This window comes from Fragaria vesca, linkage group LG6 (genome assembly GCF_000184155.1).
Source record: "Fragaria vesca subsp. vesca linkage group LG6, FraVesHawaii_1.0, whole genome shotgun sequence".
Lineage (NCBI taxonomy): Eukaryota > Viridiplantae > Streptophyta > Magnoliopsida > Rosales > Rosaceae > Fragaria > Fragaria vesca.
The window spans coordinates 3,618,333-3,632,140 of record NC_020496.1 but is presented as its reverse complement, the minus strand read 5'-3'; the positions used below and the strand labels follow the sequence as shown (position 1 = coordinate 3,632,140).

At 37.4% G+C, this 13,808-nt stretch overlaps 3 protein-coding genes across 3 annotated transcripts; all 3 read right to left on the bottom strand.

Moving 5' to 3' along the window:
* Window positions 1-1,912: 1,912 nt before the first annotated feature.
* Window positions 1,913-2,694, bottom strand: LOC101314778 (extracellular ribonuclease LE-like). The gene is made up of 2 exons (XM_004304857.1): window positions 2,435-2,694; window positions 1,913-2,329 (listed from the first exon to the last, which is right to left on the bottom strand). The coding sequence occupies exons 1-2, from the start codon at window positions 2,678-2,680 to the stop codon at window positions 1,913-1,915; spliced, it is 663 nt and encodes a 220-aa protein (XP_004304905.1). The 5' UTR covers window positions 2,681-2,694.
* A 2,191-nt stretch (window positions 2,695-4,885) lies between these two features.
* Window positions 4,886-6,479, bottom strand: LOC101314488 (cyclic phosphodiesterase-like). Its single transcript, XM_004304856.1, has 3 exons — window positions 6,153-6,479; window positions 6,004-6,058; window positions 4,886-5,085 (listed from the first exon to the last, which is right to left on the bottom strand). The coding sequence occupies exons 1-3, from the start codon at window positions 6,477-6,479 to the stop codon at window positions 4,886-4,888; spliced, it is 582 nt and encodes a 193-aa protein (XP_004304904.1).
* A 1,933-nt stretch (window positions 6,480-8,412) lies between these two features.
* LOC101314201 (F-box/kelch-repeat protein At3g06240-like) lies at window positions 8,413-9,726 on the bottom strand. Its single transcript, XM_004304855.1, has 2 exons — window positions 8,543-9,726; window positions 8,413-8,452 (listed from the first exon to the last, which is right to left on the bottom strand). The coding sequence occupies exons 1-2, from the start codon at window positions 9,724-9,726 to the stop codon at window positions 8,413-8,415; spliced, it is 1,224 nt and encodes a 407-aa protein (XP_004304903.1).
* Between the last annotated feature and the right edge of the window lie 4,082 nt (window positions 9,727-13,808).

The following is a 13,808-nucleotide window of genomic DNA, read 5'->3' as shown; positions in this document are numbered from 1 at the left end:
GGAACTTGGAATAGACTTATGATTTACATGACCTTGAGTAGAGATATATAGTTGTTTGGGTATAGAGAGTCTGCTCCAAACCTCACCCATTTTCACACCATTTCTCAAATTTCTAAAACGCTGATTTTGTTTAGGGGATCTTGTTTTTCTGTCTTTTTTTTTTTTCCTAGTAGATGAGATGGACCAGACTTAGTAGTTCGCTCCGGAGACGTCGCACGGTAGGGTTTCACAAAAGGTGTTTTCTCTTCCTCGATCGACTGCGTCGCGGTGTTAGCAAAGATCCTCCTAATGCCCAACTCAAATCCTCAAACGTCTTTGAAACATGGTCTTTCATATATAGTTTATTCTGGTATTAAATTAGAACAAGTCCATATTTCTATATTTGTACTTGGTACGTGTTATTATTAACCACACTAGCTACTAGAGTTTAACAATTTGAATGACTTATGTACATTATACTTACATCTTACGACGTCTATTACTGTTTTGGGGTTGTATCATGTGGATCAGAATCACTACATAATACAACGCGTGGGTGATGGATGATTGTGGCAAGGGTGTCTGGACAAAACATGCCCTTGTGTTTTAGGTTTGGGGTTCGGTTGCTATACACGTTTGTATGACATACATCAAACTGTGAGCCGTTTGATCGTTTAACAATTCAAAATTCAAGACGATCAGATGACTCACGGCTTGATGTATGCTATACACATATGTATTAGGTTTGTAATAATTTAAGTAATAAACAGAACAAAACAAAAAAACAAAACAAGCCGGCGGATTGTCAGTACCTTCTACTCTTCTCCAGTCTTTATCCTTTGAATCAAGAAAGATGATAGAGCATTTTCAAGCCTCAAGGATCTGAGATAATTACCCAGATAGAGAATTCCAGATTTCCAGGACGTGATTGTGTAGAAGGCAGAGAGAAGTACGCGTGTACGTGATATTCCCATGCAACATTGACAAGAAAAAATACCTGGCTGATTTGACTGTTGGTCAATTTGTCTATGTCGATCATCGGCAAGATGATCGAACATGGTGCATGGAGAAATGACCATCTTCATATTTGTGGACAATGTACTCTATCTAACGTCGAAGCAGCAGTAATGTCTACCACCTGTGATGACAAATTAAAAGGATGGCGATGGATTTCTTTAAATTTCATACAGGGGTAAGTTTGAGAGTGAAAAAAAGGATGGGACTCGGTCTTTGATACATATTTTGACTTTCGTTAACATCAATTTTGAACGCGGAGGCTGAGTTAAAAAGGTAAGTTAATTTCTTATAATGGAAAACAAAGGGTAAAAATGCATGGTTCATATATTGCCTCATTGGTAAAAATTGCATAGTTTGAGTCTGTTCACGGCGAATGTATCGGCGGAGGGAGGTTGACGAGAGACGTACTCCGGTATAAAGTAGATAGAGGAAAGGGTGCGATGATCGTCGATGTTCATGGCCGGAGCCGCCGGAAAAGTCAAATATCCACCTGAACCACCGCAGATCTTTGAATTGATTGAGAAACCAAAGGCACGTTTGGTGATCCCGCACTGGGTTGGCTGAAGAACCTTCAGTGGTGAAAACACATTTGGGTAGCTGATGGTGGCCGTGGCATGTCACCTGATTTCCTTAATTATCATCGATCTGTTTATTTATCTAAAGTGTTCAGTTGTCTTCAATCAACAGATCTCTCTCCTTTAGTTAAAAACATGGTTTGGTTCTCTTAATTTACTGAGTATTAAACTCATTCCTTACTCTCAACTTTAAGTAATAAACATATATAGAGATCAAGCAACTGAGCAAGCATTCATTTTGTCTTATTTATTACATATATACTAGCTAGAGTACTTCATCATCCTCCGCTCGAATGATTCACTTATCGATCATCGATCTGACGATCTTATTAGCTAGCTAGCTAGGGATACATTACCGCTGTAGTACGGCAAGTGGATGGTCGAACACAATTGATGAATCTGGTAAGCGTTTTGTCAAGACATATGATGATCTCGTGGAGATATTCTTGACCCGCAGAATTGGCCTTGCACATAACAGATGGTGTGATTCCTTTGAGTGCTGCTTGGACGAAGTATATAATGTCAACCGCAGGGTAGGTTCTGCCGGGAACGATGTTGTATGTTGCTAAGATACGGTATGCATTGACGAACGTCCAGAGCATATGGGCTTCGGCAAAATAGCGGTGCTGCGGGTAGTCTATCTCCGAACAGGTCCCGTGCTTGTGATACTCATCCGCCCAGAATTTGATGTGGGATTTGGACGTGAAGCTGGGCCATGATTGCAGCAAATTGTTTGAGAGAGTAGGATCACTGCTCATCTATATATATCAAATGTACGCACACAAAGTCAGTAGTACTCGATCAGTCGCACTAGTGATCGAGTTGGTAAAAATTAAATTAAGGTAATTACAAGCTATATATACCTGATTGTAGTCGAACAGTGTACCCACACAATCGTCATGCGGATAAGTGAAGTTACTGGGCCATAAGCCGTGGATGTAGAAGTATCGAGGCAGTGATTGTCCTGGAATGCAACTTGTGTCGAACATGCATAAGGTAATAGGATATTGTTGTACGAACTGGAAGTAGTCGTAGGCCTTGGCTGCTTCAGTGACTGATGAACAAGCAGCAGCTGAGATAAGAAAAACCGCTAGCAATGCCATTTCCATGGTGAAATGAAATGATGGATGAAATGATCGATCGAGGAGCTAGGTTTATATAGGCTTGACATATGTCAAATTTGGCTAAATAGCAAATGAAATACATTAATCAGGTAGCTATTACAGTCTATAGTCCATAAAAAAAAAATTAAATGATCTATTTAAGGCTTTACACAACACAAATTTGATGATTAATTAGAGTCCAAGATCAGCTCACTTTCACGCATATATGTCTTTGGTTTTTTTTTTTTCCTGTGATCTTGGTACTAACAACTTCAAACCTCGCCTATAACCACATTGCATGATTACTTGCAATCACTCGGCAAAGAAAAACCGACTGCATTTTGAGCAATATCTACATAAATGTTAATAATAATGTACATATATGTATATTTGGACGGTTATAATTAGTCTACTTGGCTGTTCTGTTTATTCACGCTATCACATTTTGGGTATACATACATTTCCTAGTGTATTCTGATTTCTGACTCGGATATATATATCAGTAAGAAAAACTAATTTGTTGATCATTATATATATAGCGCATTAGCTGGCTATATTTCTATATATATACAGCTGAATTAGTAGTAGTTCATTTTTGTTCTTTTACCTGAGATGATGAAATCCGAGGAAAGTAGAGAGAAGAAATGATAGAGATCACAGAGAGTCGACCTAGCTAGGGTTTCACAGAATTTGAACGAAGGCCTGTCTCTTCAATTAATGTCATTCATTTTTGTTCTGTTTAATTAGGGGTAGAAATGGTTCGGTAGGAATCCGTAGGATTAGGGTTTGGGGATGAATTATAAACAGCCCAATTGATTATATATACACGCTGGATACATACAATTAATTTCGATTTAAACCCGAAATTTATAACATATGCAAACCTTTAAAATGATTATCGGTATGTGGTTAATTAATTAATCTATTTGGTTTAGAGCACGTACAAATTACTAATGATCAGATATTTTGAAATCTGGCAAGTCCTAAAACAATAAAGGCCGGGGATAGCTAGCTAGAATTGGTACATTGCCAATACGTCTACGTTCAACAAAGCTTCATTCGGGTCTCCTTGCCTAGTCTAAGTCACTAATGAATGCATAATAAGAGAGTAAGAGGATTGGACGTAAAACCATATATAGCTATATCAAACAAACTGAGTCATTGTGTTGTCTAAGCTTACCATAAAAAGCACCAAGGCAAAGCCTCAAAGCTTTTCTAGATTAAGCTAGCTTTCAAAAACATTAATAAGATCAATCCAATGAGATCGGGGAACAAGGGTTGTATATGTATTGTTTCCAAAACAATAGTTTGAATTTTGAAACCGTCTAATCCAAAAATAAGGAAAGGGGAATAGCAAGTAATGGTACACTGACACTACGTATTTGAGTCTGCTTGCCTGAAATTTGTAAGTGTTAATCCAACTGAAATATGCAGTTGCACGTACCCATCAATCCAACCAAGTCAATGTTGTATCAAAGATCGATTACGTGTACGTAGTACATATTGCATTGTAGATTAATACTCGTACATATACATAGCAGATATTGCATTGAGCTAAAGTTTCACAGGTTTGCACTTCTGATATTTTGATGCTGCATTCCAGGTAACAGACTTTTCCCAACTCTAATCAGTCCAATGTAGTCACGGCGCCTTCCTGGCTTCCTAATTCTCCTCTCATGGCCTCCATCGTAGACTCCTTCTAGAGCTAGAGCCGAATACATCACGAGGACATCCGTTCAATTGAATTTTCTTTTCTACCGTTTAATTGAATTTTCTTTTCTATATATGTTCATTACATTATTTGAGGAGAATGAGTCAAATTCCGATCAATTAACACGATGTCACTCCATCAATCTAAAGAATGAGTACCAGATAATAAAATGCGAGGCTCAACAATCTGCAAAAGCAGACAACGTTTATTACCAACAATCCTCTACGGGAGACATCCTACTTTCCTACATATACTACCATTGAATAATAAGTGTGATTGCAGAGTTAATTTATACAGTAGGCTTAATTTATAAGCCTTTTTTAGGCTGATCAAAGAGTTTCTAAAAACATTAACATTCAAAACCCATAAAGAAACAAAACATTCATCAAACATCTGTAGTTGCATCTAACTCTCAATCACGCTCTTGAAGTTTTGAATTACAATGAAGTGCTAGCTTGGATGAACTGGTATAGCGAGATGCTCAAATATTGAACCAGAACCTAACCAAGGGGGAGTTCAAGAATCTTCTCCCAAGAGTGTTGAGTTCTGTCTTCATCGTTACATTTGTACAAAGCAATGCGATCTATGGTGAAATTGAGGCTGGTAATGGTCTCATCCAGGACTCTAACTTTTTCTTCAGCTCTTTTCTTCTCTTCATCTGTCAGCTCCCCGTAAAGGAGACTCAGATGTGGCATACTACCTGCAGTACAAATAGCAAAATATTTGTAGCAAACTATCAGCAATGACAAATCTGTAATCTCTTCAATACTCTTTTAACATATGCTCAGCAAATTACCATATAACAAGAATTGGCTGCTTCTAAATGTGAAATCGGATATGTCAACTTTCAGAAGACTACTTACTGTAGGTTGTTAATGTCATATATAGTTCACCAATACTTAGAAATAGTACTTAGCAGTAGTGACTAGTGATCACTAACATTTGGTTTTGGATGTGAACCCCAGACTACTTTATCATGGTATCAGAGCGGGTTACCCACGTCTACGTGTGAAGCCTAAAGGCCACACAAACTCCACGTCACCCCAAATGTTGTCCACGTGTTAGGCTTGAAGATTCGCCACACGTGCAGGGGCGTGTTGAGATATATATCTCACATCGGGAATTGGGACCTTACCTGTGGGTTTATAAGGGTTTGGGCCACTCCACCCATTACCAATTGGTTTTTGATGTGAACCCTAGACTACTTTATCTGTGAAAGAAAAGAGCAATTTCTAGTCAATTCAAAGAGCAGACACAGAAAGACCTTATGGTTATTAGAAATTAAGTCCACATAACCCAATACTACTCTAAGTGGACTCTTAACATGTTTCACATTTCATATTTTGATCAAAATTGAAATATGAAAAAAATAAGGTAAACTACAACCCTCACAACAACAAAAAGAATTGCAATGGCTAACACATAGTGAGGGTCGACACTGATTTCACACAAAATATGACTATCTTAACCGAAACATGCACCTCAATCCTACCAAAAGATGATCACCTAAATTCCTAAAACATGTTGTATGTATTGTAAAATTTGCTCGATTATCGAGAATACTAGTATTCGCTAAGTATCAATAATATTCGTATCAGGGTTAAGTTGATCATCTTACAAATTCGACTAAAACGTCTCCCGAAATTGCGAAAGCTGATGTTTAAATTTTTGTACTGAGAAGGAAAACAGAAAAATCATTAGTCGAAATTCAAACCTAAACCTAAAACATGATGTAAAATATGAACAAAGTCATAACAAGCTACGTACCTCACGGTCTGGATCAATGAAGAGGTGAAGACACTGGTAATAGAAGGGACTGGTGGCAACGCGAGTGACATTACAGGGGATGGGACCAACGGCGTCGCAGGCTAGTCTGAAGGTGTTGACGGCGTCTTCCTCCGTCATAATGATGGACCCTAAAATGGGTATATGGGGCACCATGATCTCAGGACCACCGAACTCGGCCCGGAGGCCCTCCGTCACGTTTTTGATCCGACGAGAAACCGGATCGGACAGGAGGCCCCACGCTGCGTACCTGTGTGGTGTCTTCACAGCGTCCTGGTTGCCGGCGGTGGCTGGATCTACGTTTGCCATGCGAGTGGAGTTGGTGAAAAAGCCAATGTTGCTAGTATTTGTTGACTTTGAAGTTTAATTACATATGGACTCTTGCTAGTAGGGATGACAATAATTCCCAGCGGTTAGGGTACTCACGGGTATTCGACCATAACGGGAAAGATATACATGGATAAACAGGTGATGAGTATGAAGATCCTCAGTATTCGGATTCTTGAATCGGATACGGGGCGGGTATGATATTTTGATATTCGTCCCCATCCCCGCCCATTTAGGATTAGAGATATTATTATATAAGTTTTATAATATATATATATTTTTTAATATATATATATATAATTTATAAATAGATATTTATGTAAAAATCTTTTGCAATATATATTTTTTTTTCTGATTCTCATAATGAATATTTATAGAAACTTTCCTTTTAAGCGAGACTTGTATTCGTTTTTGTTAGATTGAATCAATAAACTTATTTATTTTGGTATTTGATTCTAATTTCATATTTCTTAATTTTAAAAAAAAATTAATTTATTAAATAATTGTTAACTGGGATTCGGACGGGTATGGGAATGTAATCCCCAAAAGGGGCGGGATGAGGAATCCCTATTATCTAATTACGGGTATGGAGATTGGGAATGAAATAGAGTATGGGCGGGTATGATTTTTTGATCTTCTGACCCTAACCTTCCTATTGTCATCCCTACTTGCTAGTATATCAATTTGTTTTTTTTTGGGATACATATTTACTACAATAAAAGTAAGCCCTCAAAAACTTCACCAACTAAACAAGTAAAAACAAAGATTATTATAGTAAGAAACAAAATAAATAAAATAAAATATAAAAATAACTGAGAATAATGAAAAGTATATTGTTGCGTGCAGTTATCAATCAAAATTTATACGTTTTCCTTTACACATACAACCAAAATTAAATAGGGTGTTGCTGAATGTACATAACATATTTCTTTATAAAAGGTAATAGTGAAATAGCCTTCAGCTAGGATCACATTGAGATCGAAATCATGCACAGTGCCAGCGAGAGAAAGAAAAGGAAATTGGTTGATGCACTAAAATGGTCTTTAGGCCCCAAACTAATAAAGACAGATGCATAGAGTTAAGGTTGTCTTGAATAAATTAGTTTAGTAGGCCGCGTTTTTGGACATAATCTTTGCATTTAGTTTCGATTTTAGTGTGATCATCCGTTTTTTGGACTTATCTTTCACATTTTCCTTATAGGATTTTAAGTTTTGTCCCATCCTTTGGACGGTAGCCTGACACTTTGTAGTAAGTTGAGCATTGATTGTAATAATGTGATCTTCAAGTCCACTACCTTAACCTTGTACGGTTGTTATGATCTTTCGCTCAATAGAACGTATCTTTTGTTCTAAAAAAACAAAATTCCTATGTTGATAAACCATTAAACCGCGCAAATACAAGGGTAAAAGGCTGGTATATAGTAATATGAATTTGTTATGCATGTCGGGTTGTCGCTTCCTTCTCAGAACTAATAACTCAGAATAATCACTTGTAGAAAAATACTTGTGTCCAAACTAATATGTAAGTGTACGTCTGAACTCTCTCTTATTTATATATTTTTACTAATGTAAATTATGATCTTAACCATTCAAAGTTGTATCAAATATATTTCAACAAAGAAAACATTAAATGAATATCTTGGCTTGCTGAAAAAAACGATGTTGAGATATATAAATACTTTTTTTCTTTTATGAAATAAGAGAAGGTGATGTTTCGTTATATATGACATCACTCCATTCATAATTCAAGTAGAATTAAGAAAATTTTGATAAAACCACAACCACAATTGGGTAAATAAACATGGAATGTATATTTCTAGAAACATATAATGCGAAAAGTCGATCCAAAATAAAACATCAAAAATTTTCTAGGTACGTTTTCTTAGACAACAACGTATTACATTGTACGTATCAAATCAAATGTGACGCCTTACATGATTCATGATCGGAACAACACTATGAACATAATCAGTACCACAAAAAGGATAAAAAAAATAGCCACTAATGAATGGAAGAGAATGGGGAACACTTTGAATAGGAAGATACCTGACCGTTTTGGTTATGAGGTTATAGCAGACAAGAATTCCATTTTCTCCAACCCCAAGAATTTCGTTGCTCTTCCAAAATGCCAATACCCTTCGAGGAAAGCGGTCAGGAAAGAACTCTTCATATTCAAAGGTCAAGTGTTTTGTCCAAGCAGCTTTAGTATTGGCACAATCATTCATCACCCACATTGTAGCTTTGGCTTTGTGCCATTCCACAGTAATCGAGCCAAGATTCGAGCCGAAAAGAGCAACAGACTCATTCCACACTGTAAGATGCAATCTAGGGACAGGACCATTAACTTCCAGTAGTTCATAGGGTAACAAAACTTCATGAAAAACCTCATCACTTGTATCAAACGAAATGATCGCTTGCCCAATGCGTTCGTTCTCATCTTGTTGAGTCTCAAAGACAGTGACGAATTCCTTTTGTGTCTCATATCCCGACCAATAAAACATACCCTTGAAGTATAGCTGGAAAATATTAGGCCAAAGGTAACTAGTTTCCCTTTCCAAAGACAAAGTCTTGATTTCTCTCCAAGAATCAGATCGGAGGCTGTATACTACAGCTTTTGGAGGATACACAATCACATGTCCACCATAATATTCTGGATCACCATAATATTTGGAACCTGAAAATCCAATGTCAATAACTTTGTAATCTTTAGATCTAGCATCATAGCCAAACCCCATGGATTCGGAAAAGTGACATATTGGACGCAGGTAAGGATTTTCTTCAATACTGCTGGGGGGTACCTTAGACCAATCATGAAGGAATGGCTCCTCAGGAAGAAACTTAAATTCCTGAATTGCAGGATTCCACAGACACACTTCACTAGCTTTAGCTGGCGCCGGAGAATTAGTATCAAATAAAGCTAAACAAACAATCCCATCACAATGGCCTATAATACTCAGTGATTCGACTAACCTGTTGAGGATAGTAAGGTCTTCCACACTAGAAAGATTAGTGCTAAGCTCACCACCACCGTCATTATCACTTTCATAGGTAAAATTGAGGAATGAGAAGATGATACCAGGCTTTTCGGTTTCTGCGTCCTTGCAGACTAAACGCTTGAAAAGAATACAAGTTGAGGGTCCGTTTTGTTTGGCAATGGAGAGGTGCTTGGCTACGAACCTGGGACTGGTGATGAGATCGTGCCACCATTTCGAAACGCACTTGAACCGCATCAGAGATTTGGGAGGCAGAGTTATTAGGATTTCTTCCACCACATCTTACTCAATGTTTTCGACAGACTGAGTCACTTCGGCTGGCTCTGAACCCTTCTCAAGTGCCATTCTTCTACAAAATAAGGTACAAAAGGGAGAAAACCAAATCATATGAAAAGAAAGCACCAAAGATTATCAACTGAAACAATAAAGAACAATAGGACTGTGAATCGCAGACCGTAAAAGATTCAGAACTACGTACCTTGGTCCTTTGGAAGCAAAGCCAAGAAGGAAGTTGAGTTAGAGAGATGCGGCAGCGGGGTTTCTTTTCAGTATTTTGGGAATTTTTTTTTTCGACAAGAGTATTTTGGGATTGTTGGTGAAGGGGTATGTTCGGACTACTTCTTATATCTTATTCCTCTTTTATGTTAGTAGCTATTGTGTACGGGGCTTAGCCCAACTTTGTATTACGATATTACAAAAGCCTATCCGGCCTAATCATAGGTAGTTACCGAGCAGTTATTCAGTTACTCTGTAATATATATATGGTTGTAAAGTTCTCTTATTCGGTGATGGATGAATGATATGATCCTAACAAGGTAAGGGTTTTAATTTCTTAGATTTCTTTTGATTTTCTAGTTTTCTTTTTATAAATGGATTCTGATCCTAACAAGGTAAGGGTTTTTCTTTGTACGTACCGTTTCTGTTTCAGTATTTTGGTAATTAAATGAAATTATGGCACGTTTTACTAATTAACTTGGAATGAAAATTATCATGAATCAGTATCAAAAATAATCGGTATGAGAATATTTCATACCATTTTACTGTTTACTTACCATAAAAAATCAAAACAAGAATGAAACTAATTAAGATTGATGTTGTTTACTTACCATATGAAATCGGACTTAAAACTAGTTTGATTACTAAAATACCCCTACAAGAAATGAATTTAAAATACCCCTAAAATACAATATATATATTTTTAAGGTTGGGTAATTTAGAAATATTATAATTATGTGAGGATATTTTGGGGAGAAAAAATTGATTTCATTATCTTGATTCTGATACTTATCTCCCTCCTTGGGTATCGAATAAGGGTTTCGTCATGAATCGATTCCTGATAAGTAAGTAGGATTCACATCCATTATAATACCTTCATTACCTTGACATGTTAGTAAACGTCGAAATTCACTCATTTCGGAATTAATTACACCACTTTCAATTCCATTCCAGGTTCTAATTACAAATTTAAATGAAAATTACCATTTAGGTTATTATTTTATTTTTATAATATTGATATTAATCTCAAATTTGGGCAGCGTTCCTTTTTAACTTTTTACTGCCGAAATTTTACAGGTAATTTCGGAACAGCAGCAGCCTTAACCAGAAGACAATGGAATCCCTATTCAAACACTGATCATCCCATCTTCCTTGTCTACTTTCAGTCATATCACCCCATCTCTGTCTCAATTCGCTATCCTTAATTTCAGTTCTCTCATCTCTGTCTGTCTCTGTTCCTCCACAAGGACTCAGGTAATTTTGAACTCTGAAGCTCTTTTATTTACTTTATGATTTCGTCTGATATTATGCGCAATTTGATCAATATTAACTATGAACTCTTCTGACCTGGGTGACATTTTTGTTTGTGTAATTGCAAATAGAAGACGTGAATATGACGGAGGTTCACAAAGGCATTGAAGAAGATGTGGTGGAACAAATCCTGTCAACTCTGCCTCCCAAATCTCTTATGCGATTCAAGTGCGTTTCTAAAAGGTGGTGCGCTCTGATCACCGATCCCAGGTTTGTGGCTAAGCACTTCTCCATTTCCAAGCAAAACAATCGCTCTACTCCTTGCGTCCTTCTGAAGCGTTTACTCCATGAAGACTACAACACCGATGGTGATCAGAGTCAGAAGGTATTCTCATTGCTTAAATTTCGCAACAATGTTGATATTGATAATGATGGTGGCGATGATGAGCATAGCTTTGTTTCGGGGGTAGAGGACGTTGACATTCCACCTTCTTTGAGTTTAAAGATCAAGGCTCATCACTTCATATTGTTGGCCGCTGTAATGGGATCGTCTGTCTAGTTGCAGCCCTTTCCGGTGAGGTGATTCTATGGAACCCAGCAATTCATGAATTTAAGCCTCTTCCCCTTCAGCCATACCTTCCTGATTCTCCAGAAATAGTTGGGTCGCCGTTGCCGGGTTGGCCTAAAGATGTTCCCATAAGTATACACCGCGATTACATGGATAATTTAGGATTTGGCTTTGATCCTAGGTCTAATGACTACAAAGTTGTTAACATTGGATTTCCTGGTGTAGAACATCCTCCTGATGGATATGATATTAATCTTCCCCCGAAAACAGCTGTATACACCTTGAGTTCCGATTCTTGGAGAGAGATGAAGACCTTTTCTTTGGAAACATAATCCACTATCCTCCTTCCTGACCGCTTCCAAGTGTACTTCAAGGGAATGTGTTTTTGGCTTGGACTTGAGCTGCACAAGGAAATACTTTTGTTTGATGCAATGACTGAGGATTTCATTAAGAACATCATCATTTTGTTCGATATGGCTGATGAGGTGTTTCATGATATGCTGTTACCGGATAGTCTATATGATCCTCATATACTTTGTTTTGAGGAATGAATCAGTTGCTCTTTTTGGAATGCGAAATGGTAATTCATTCTCCGGTTCTTCTTTTGGGATATGGGTGATGGATGAGTTTGATGGTCCTAAGTGTTGTTGGACTAAACACATATCTTTCGATCTCATTGAAAAACCATTGGCATTTTTGAAGAGTGATGAGATCCTTATGGCGGACACAAAGGACACAAAGGGACGCATATTCTCTTATAACCTCAGCACCAAAAGGCTCAAGTATCTTCCCATTGAAAGTATGCAAGATGATTCTGCGACTGTTGTCTATGACAATTACGGTGTAGTTTCAATTTTGGGAGGCAACGAGCTGAAGAATATCGATCGTTATACCAATGTAAGTTCTCACTATGTTTTCTATCCAAGTCCTTGACAAAAATATGCATCAATAACTACGTATAAATAATATATCTCTAGTTCATCAGAGATGTAGCACTTCACAAATTTATAGATGTTTCCCGCTATTTTATAGGCTGGCTCTTCTCTTTTGGAGCACTCTTCTTTTCCATCAAGTATAGGCGACAATGAATGGCATTCGTATTCAGTATGGGCGATACCGCCAGATGATGTGTGTCTCAAGGTAAGGAAGGTGATTCAGGGCCTTAGGTCGGAGTTTGGCGGTCCGGAGATTGAGCCACATATTACCGTTGTAGGGTCTATTCGAATGACACATGCAGAGGTGCTTAACAAGTTTAGATCTCTTCAGTCTTGTGTCCCTTCCGGGTACAAAGCTATAGTTAACTGCATGGTAATTTGGAGTTTCTATTACCAGTGTGTTTCGCTCCTCATTGATTCCTCATTTGATAATGAAGACGAGTCCTATAAGGTATTCAGTTTTCCACTTCCTCATATCATTTTAATCTTTTGTTGTCTGATTTGATTTGTATGTATTTTTCAGTGTCATTTTGTCTTTGGATACATAAAACTGCACAATGTGCACGATTTTTGTTACTTAAAAGTTAAACTGTGAAACTTCTTGTTGGTGAAACATCATATTTCTTATATGCAATTATTTACTCCGATACATATAAAGTTTTCCTTTTTCTATCTCTCAGCTATGGAGAGCAACTGGATTCTGCGAAAGTTGTTTGGGTTTCAAAAACGGTAAGTTCTTTTCATTGTGGAGTACTGGAGTTGGTGTTTAGTAATGTTTTACTTTCTAACAAATGTGAAGGAAAACATAGCCTTGGGGGGGGGGTGGGGCGGGGCGGGGCGGTGGTTAGGTGGTTTTATCTTAGCTTATCTTCTTTCTGAAGTCTTGAGTTAACTAAAGTTGCCAACAATCGTTCAAAACTGAACATACGTGTGTATGAATTGAAGGGCACCACTGGCATAGTAATAACTACGCTTTTTTAATCTTGTTTTTGCTTAAGAAATCTAAGAACACTACTACTTCAGTGTGTAACTACGATAATGAATTTGTTTTTGGAAGGATGATTATGGAA